This window comes from Olea europaea, unplaced genomic scaffold, assembly GCF_002742605.1.
Source record: "Olea europaea var. sylvestris unplaced genomic scaffold, O_europaea_v1 scaffold1084, whole genome shotgun sequence".
In the NCBI taxonomy this organism is placed as follows: Eukaryota; Viridiplantae; Streptophyta; class Magnoliopsida; order Lamiales; family Oleaceae; genus Olea; species Olea europaea.
In genome coordinates, this window is record NW_019228199.1 from 361703 (window position 1) to 369740 (window position 8038).

An 8038-nucleotide genomic window follows, 5' to 3' on the forward strand; every position below is an offset into this window, starting at 1 on the left:
ACGATCGGCCCGGCAACGTGCGGCGCGAAGCAGCTGGAGGCGTTGGCTGTAGGCGGAATGAACGTGGCTCGGATCAATATGTGCCATGGCACGCGCGAGTGGCATCGAGAAGTGATACAGCGGGTCAGGAACTTGAATGAGGAGAAGGGTTATGCGGTGGCAGTTATGATGGACACAGAGGGGAGTGAAATTCACATGGGGGATCTGGGTGGCGCCTCCTCTGCCAAAGCCGAGGTACTGTAAATCTATGGAGCTTGGACTTTCTTTTCTTTTTTCGTTTTTAGCATTTTTATCTATTTTTTAAAAAAAATAAATATCCGATGGAGTTAGCTGTATCATATAATTATAGGAAATTTTAATCTGCAAAGATTGCAAGCTTTTTGTTTTTCAATTTGGATATGATCTATGGGTTTATTATGTTTCTAAAAGATTTGATTTTTAGTTACATATTCCGTAAGACAACCTACTAGGCAATTTAGAATTGATTGAATAGATATGGAAATGAAGGATAAACTCAACTTGTAAACTAAGCCACAAACTGACTAAGCTCATGCCTCAAGAGATGGTTGAGCTCGTTCCAGCTAACTCACTGTCTTGAAAGCTAGGAGATTGAAGAGGAATTTACATAGGTGATTGCTACCTCAGAACCATGGCTAGCAACTCATGCTACATGCCATCCAACCTCAACAAATGGTCTGACCTGACATAAAAAGAACAATTTAGACTTGCGCGATTTTTTGAACTCAAGAACGCCGTGACATTTCAAAATCTTCCAAATTGATGTAGCTAAGAAGGCTGAAGTCAGCAGGTGCACCAAGCCATGAAGCTGATCTTGTGCTTTAAGAGGTGGTTGAGCTCATTCCTCAAGAATGGCTGAGCTGATCAGATAAGCGTGCCAGACACGTAACTAGCACTCACTTCCAGTTCCATAAAAGCATGTCAATCTGTATTCCAGCCAATAAGAACTTAATGAATAATAAGTAATCGCCAGGTACTAGTACTACCCAATGAAGTTATTGTCAGCCCCAAACCTAACAATTTCCTATAAGTACAAGGTGCCAAGTATTTCCAGGAAGCAATCCTTACTATTTAAATCTAAAACTCTGACAAATTTGCCTAAATTAGGAATCAGAGTTTCTTTGACCGCTGCATATTCCCTTTGTACAATGGCTGACCAGGCTGAATGAACTTACCATTTTGCGACAATTTTGGTGAGCAATTATTCAGATGTTGGCTGTTAGGAAAAAGCTGAGGAATACTTGAACGAGAAATAGTATATAGTTTGCGTGGATTAATTGTATATTTGATTATACAATTTTAATGTTGATTTTATTTTTCACTTTTCCCAGGGTCAAGTTAATGGGTTTGTTTCAGTTCCATATAAGGCCTTTTGATAGCAGTAAATAAAGACTCTAGTTAGTATAATATAAGAAATTTTTAAGGTGCCTTAAGCATCAAAATCGAAATATATTTGATTATTTATAAGAGGAAGCTACATAATTTTTTGCCACACAATATGAAAGACCAAGTTTGTTCAACTGTTATTATTATGTCTACGTAAACCTGTTTATTGATAATTATGAGCCCATCAATATCTCTGAAAGTCTTCAAAAAATAGTTGAGATCCATTTTTGAGAAGGGAGTGAGATTCACATGGTGGATAATATGACTCCTCCTCTGAAAGACATGTAAACCTTTATGAAAGAGAAGCTGGGAATTGTTTCTCATTATGTATTTGAATAGAGAATTTTACTATTCAGTGAAATCTGAGTTTTGCTTATGGACGAAAATATACTACCGGAGTTTACAAATAAATCCTTTAGCTTGTCATTTTTCGAAGAGGAAATGCTAAGGTTCATATAAGAATATGCCTTTTCACACCTATAATTCATTTGTAGGCTTATAACAGTTATGTTTATGTCCTGTCAGTTTGGCATATTCTATATTGTGTCAATTGGGAACTTGAGACTATCTATGTTGTGTTACAATCAAATGCTTGTCACCCGTGGCATATAATATGTAATACTTGTCAGAAAGGGGAGAAATCTGTACAATATCTGAGGATGCTTTATGTTTATGGCAATATATTTTCATGTTTAGACTTTTGGAAAAGGAAACAATAAACCCTTACAGTTATGGTGCATTATTCCAATAATAGACTGTATGCCCAAATGATGAGCAAATGGGAAATTTATGCATGAAAGCCTGGTGAGGTGCTTTTAGTTTTGGACCTTTTATTTCCTTCCGACTTTTGAGGGAAAAAATTGGAAAAACAGAATAATTTAAGAAGCGGTCAAGTTTGTTAAGAAAAATAGCTTAATGTAAAATGTAAGTGAGAAAAACCTTCAGTTTGATGAAAAAGTCGAACAAGAAATTCAAATTTTTAGTGAAATAATGAGAAGCAATTGAGTTAATGTCTGTTGTTCATTGATGAGGGAGCCTTTCTCAAGGATACTATCAATTATGGGGATCTATCTGATGGTATTAATTATAATGTATCAATTGAATATCCCTCGAGTTTAATTTATATCATATTTCCCTCATTTTCACTTCAATTTATATCATTATATAGATGCCATTCCAAAATGATTGAAGTGGTGGTAATTTGAATTTGTGGGCGAAGATGGTAAGGATGAGATCCTCCATCATCCTCATTCAGCATAAACAAAAACAAGAAACCCCTTCTTTTGCATTATCTCGTTCCATGTTATTGCCCCGCCCCGTTTTTTGTAATATATTTAAATGAAATTAAAAATTCCTTTTCTTCCTTTTTATTTTATAAACTCACGTTGACCCGTAACTCCTAAGATAAATTAATTATAATCTGTAGAGCCTATTCATTTTTGCTGTACAACATTTTGATATATTTGTTTGAAACTTATTTGAAAGTCTGTCTTGGGGAGATGGGATGTATGCTCTTCGTTTGGACTTCGAAGAAGCAACAAAGGAAAATATCTTCCACATTGCCAACTTGAAAAATCTATTTTACAATCTCTTGTTTGAAGTTCAACTTTATGAATTGTGTTTCTTATGCAGGATGGTGAAATATGGACTTTTAGTGTTCGAGCTTTTGATTCACCTCTACCTGAACGCACTATTAATGTGAATTATGGTGGCTTTGCTGAGGGTATGAAGCATATATATTTAAATGAATGTGCTGAAAATAGTATATTTCATGTTAACTAAGTTGGGACCGGATTCTTACATGACAGATGTGGAAGTGGGTGATGAACTTCTAGTAGATGGTGGAATGGTGAGGTTTGAGGTGGTTGAGAAAATTGGTCCAGATGTCAAGTGTCGCTGTACAGATCCTGGACTTATGTTACCTCGAGCTAATCTTACCTTTTGGCGTGATGGGAGCTTAGTACGGGAACGCAATGCAATGCTCCCTACTATTTCCTCTAAGGTTTATACTCGCCATCCATCTGTGCTTTCTTCTAAAATTTTCTTTCGTCCAAAGTTAACAGTTGAAATCTATATGTTCTTCCAAACGTTGAGTTTTCCAACTGAAGCTTTGGTTTATCATAAATGGGTCCAAGAGAGGCCTTCACTTAATTCACTACTACCTCTCTGCACAAAGTTCAAGAAAAGTCACTGCTTTCTCTTTTGACACCTCACGACCGGTATTACAAATCTCAACGATGTAAATTGAAATTTATTTTTCCCCGGATGGTGACATTCTTTGAAGGACATAAAAAGTAGTATGTCAAACAATGTGAGATGGCAGGAGTACTTGCTAAAAAGGTATATTATAATTTACTTTTGTTTAGTAATTGAATATTGCTTTGTTACCCCTACTTTTCAGCTCAAGTATTTTATGTTCAAAACTATGAGTGCAACACCTTCATTAGCCGTGAGAGAAAAATTGCTAGATTTTCATTGGTGATCTGGTATCTCATAAAGAAATGTTTGTTTTCAATATAATGATTCGTCTCCTCAAAGCTATTGAACCTCCTCCTTGCATGTGTGCATATGCTTTTACAAGGATTCTGAGTTCAGCTCAAGTATTATATGTTCAAAACTATGAGTGCAACACCTTCATTAGCCGTGAGAGAAAAATTGCTAGATTTTCATTGGTGATCTGGTATCTCATAAAGAAATGTTTGTTTTCAATATAATGATTCGTCTCCTCAAAGCTATTGAACCTCCTCCTTGCATGTGTGCATATGCTTTTACAAGGATTTTGAGTTGACTCAGCACAAATTAAGGAAGAAGACATATTTTGATTTAGTGTACCTTTAATTCTGCCATCCAGTGTTTCTTCCAGCTTCGGAAATCTACTTCTCAACATGTTTTTATTGGATGCCTCAAGTTATATTGCATTGACTTACCACTTCTTGTTATGTATTTTTTTATTTTTATTTTATTATTATTATTTTTTACTATGGATCATTAGTAATAGCTGTCTAGGGTAGATAAACAACTTTCAGCCTGTTTGTTAACTGGGTGATTCGTCAACTAACCTTAGGATCTATTAGATATCAGAATTTGGAAAGAAATATGAATGGTCACCATTGTTTTTGCTGAATGTTATACATCTAAAAGAGTTAAATGCAACTCAGGTTTATTGCTGACCAATAAACTATACCTTGAAGTGCCTGAAATTGGCTAGTGAATAGTATCCGTTCTTCAATCCTTCAATTTTGTCATTGACTTATTGTGCCTGTTGTTTCTTCATTTTTAGGTTACTTCACAAACTTGTTTGTGCTTATTCTGCCCTTTTTGAGACACATTATGCCCTTGTTTGAGCCCCATTCTTCTAAAAATTCATATTTTCAAAACTCATATTCCTACCACACTTTTTTCAATAAAATAATATTACACTCAAACCCAAAATTTTTCCTTAATTTTTAACCACGCATTTTCTATCAATCTACTATTCAAAATGCATCCCCCCCCCCCCCCAACCCCAAAAATGGGGCTCAAACAAGGGCTATACGTGTGAACTTTTACAGTTACACTCAACATTGAGCATTATGTTACTTCAGGATTGGTTGGACATCGATTTCGGGATTGCTGAGGGTGTTGAATTTATTGCTATATCATTTGTCAAGTCTGCTGAAGTAATAAAGCATCTTAAGAGCTATATTAAAGCACGTGCTCGAGATGGGTAAGTTGCATATATTTGGCAATAAACTGACTATTCATTGCAAAGATCAAGCCTACTTCCCCTTGTTGGGTGGGCATTTTTCAGAATAACATTGGGCGGCTTTGTAATTCATCATTTTTGCTACTGCACATCATCCCCCCGCCCCCCCCAAAAAAAAAAAAAAAAAAAAAAAACGGTGAGTTGGAAACCACCTTAGTCCCCAAAATTTCATCATTTTAATATATATTACATACATTTTTCTTTTTCATGTTGCACCTACTGAGATATCCCCACGAACACACAAGCAAAAAAGCTATCCAATTTATGCTTTTTATGTTGTTACTTTACTTTGGTCATTTGTGGATGGAGCTTTTGCAGTTTTGATGTAGGTTATGATAGCCATGAAGCCTGTTCAAACATTGCTCATCCTTGTCACATACATCATGCCTATTAAAACGAGTTGAAAAACTTTACTTGCATCTGTCTTCTCTGGGAATTTCAATCTATTATATAAGCCCAAAAAAAAAAGGGTACTTGCATCAAGATTGGATAATTATTCTAAATGTAACTAAAAAATGAAATGATGCCGTGATGCAGAGACATTTCTGTGATTGCAAAGATAGAAAGTATTGACTCATTGAAGAACTTGGAGGAGATCATTCAAGCATCAGATGGAGCTATGGTGGCCAGAGGAGATCTTGGTGCTCAGATCCCATTGGAACAGGTTCCATCGGAACAGCAAAGAATAGTCCAGTTTTGCAGGCAATTAAATAGGCCCGTTATTGTAGCATCTCAGTTGCTTGAATCTATGATAGAGTACCCTACCCCTACTAGAGCTGAAGTAGCCGATGTTTCCGAAGCAGTTCGCCAGCGGGCTGATGCTTTAATGCTTTCTGGTGAATCTGCCATGGGCCAGTATCCTGAGAAGGCATTGACTGTTCTAAGAAGTGTTAGTCTGAGAATTGAGAAGTGGTGGAGAGAGGAGAAACGCCATGAACCTATGGAACTCCCATGCATAGCTGCTTCTTTTGCGGACAGTATTTCTGAAGAGATATGCAACTCTGCTGCTAAAATGGGTAAGAATATTTTTCTTCATATTCCTCGTGATTAGCAACATAAGTTAATTTGTTTTTCATATTTACTGCCTGAATGAGAGAGAAACCCCAGGCTTCGACCTTTCTATATGGGAGACAAGACCAATGTTTGGACTTCTATATTGATGACTTAACCTGAATGCCATGGATGACATTCAATAAAATAAAAGCACAAAACTGAGCTTTATTTCTTGTACTCTGAGAGAACTAAAGCCAACTAGATCCTTGACAACTATAGTAGAGATCATGTTAATTTTTGCCTGTCCCTTTTCTGACTTGTTCTACTGAAATTGCATCACTTTTACAAACGGGGCCACTTTAGGTCGATTCAAAACATGACCTGACGACCTTAGTCGTCTTTCCCTTAATGTTTCTTCAACTGACACCACTTCTGCTTCTCGGTGTATATCATTATTTCTTATCTTATTCATTTTAGTATGATATAGCAAATGACATAACATGAAAAGTTTGTTTTCCTTTTTTGTCCAAAATAAGATAGGAGGTCTTCGGATCAGAAACTCTTCCCTTTGCAGGTTTTCAGGTTTACACTTTTTTCTGGTTAAAGCTACTAATTCACGTTCTTTATAATGCAGCCAACAATTTGGAGGTGGATGCTATTTTCGTTTACACAAAGGCAGGTCACATGGCGTCTCTTCTATCACGCTGTCGACCTGACTGCCCCATTTTCGCATTCACTACCACTACGTCTGTGCGCAGACGTCTGAACCTGCAGTGGGGTCTCATTCCATTCCGTTTGAGCTTTTCTGATGATATGGAAAGCAACCTCAACAAGACTTTCTCTTTGCTCAAAGCCCGGGGAATGATTAAATCAGGCGACTTAGTAATTGCGGTCTCTGACATGCTGCAATCTATTCAAGTCATGAATGTTCCATGAATGGCATATTTTTAGAACTCTTTCCGCGCGTTACCGTGTCGCTTATCCTTAGAGCATCTCCTTGTAATATGTAGCATCCAGGTCGAGATGTATTTTTCATTTTTCTAATCAAACTCTGTGTGTTGTATTACATATTTAATTATTCCGTCGAATTGGCAAATTTTGTAAGCAACTATCGATGTGTGAATTTATTTTTTTTATTTCCTTTTTTCGGGCTAATCTCCATAAACTCTTGTTACTGATAGCAGCGTGATTTTATATATATATATTTTATAGCTTTGATCGACTCCGTGAAAGGAATTATCTTGTGCATAGTTTGACAAAAGGAGCACATATATTTGACAGATTTGGCATATATCTCTTTGCATTTTCGTCAGGATAACAATGATGAGGTTTATTTAATTACGGGTTATGTACCTGAAATAAATTGCGTGTTGACTAATATGCCTTAGGCTTCTAGTAATGAAATATTTGACTTTTTCCATCAATGTTTTTAGAGGAAATTACAAATAATGTTCATTTTGACGTAATCATTTATAAAAATGTCCAAAATTTTTCAATGTCCAATTTTGCAATAATTTGGACGAGAATACCTTTAAGTAGCTTTCATAAGAAGCTATATTAAAATGATATTCTCGACATTTCAAATGTTATTCTCAATATTTGAATTCGTTTATATTTCAAAAGTACACATGTCAAATCACAATATTAAATGTTCTCAACTTTTCAAACATTGTTCTCGACATATTAAATGTCTAAAATGACATTTCATTTCGAACATGACATTTCTTTATTTTTTAAATGTTGGTCTCGACATTTCTATTTCTAGCATTAATTGTGATTTGACATGTGCAATATGAAATTATTTATTTTTTCATTAAGGGTAAAAGAGAGATTTTGGTATCAAATTTGGCCATTTTTACAAATATTATCAAAAGTGGAAATTTTTTAATTGACATA

General features: G+C 35.7%; 1 protein-coding gene across 1 annotated transcript in view; it reads left to right on the plus strand.

The window, feature by feature from the left end:
- Nucleotides 1-7299, plus strand: part of LOC111373217 (pyruvate kinase isozyme A, chloroplastic) — a 13330-nt gene extending 6031 nt beyond the window's left edge. The window contains exons 2-7 of the mRNA XM_022995720.1: nt 7-234; nt 3037-3127; nt 3213-3406; nt 4989-5110; nt 5687-6165; nt 6777-7299. Coding sequence (XP_022851488.1) covers nt 7-234; nt 3037-3127; nt 3213-3406; nt 4989-5110; nt 5687-6165; nt 6777-7078 — 1416 coding nt within the window. The 3' untranslated portion in view covers nt 7079-7299. The remainder of the gene's footprint in view (nt 1-6; nt 235-3036; nt 3128-3212; nt 3407-4988; nt 5111-5686; nt 6166-6776) is intronic.
- The last annotated feature ends 739 nt before the right edge of the window (nt 7300-8038 follow it).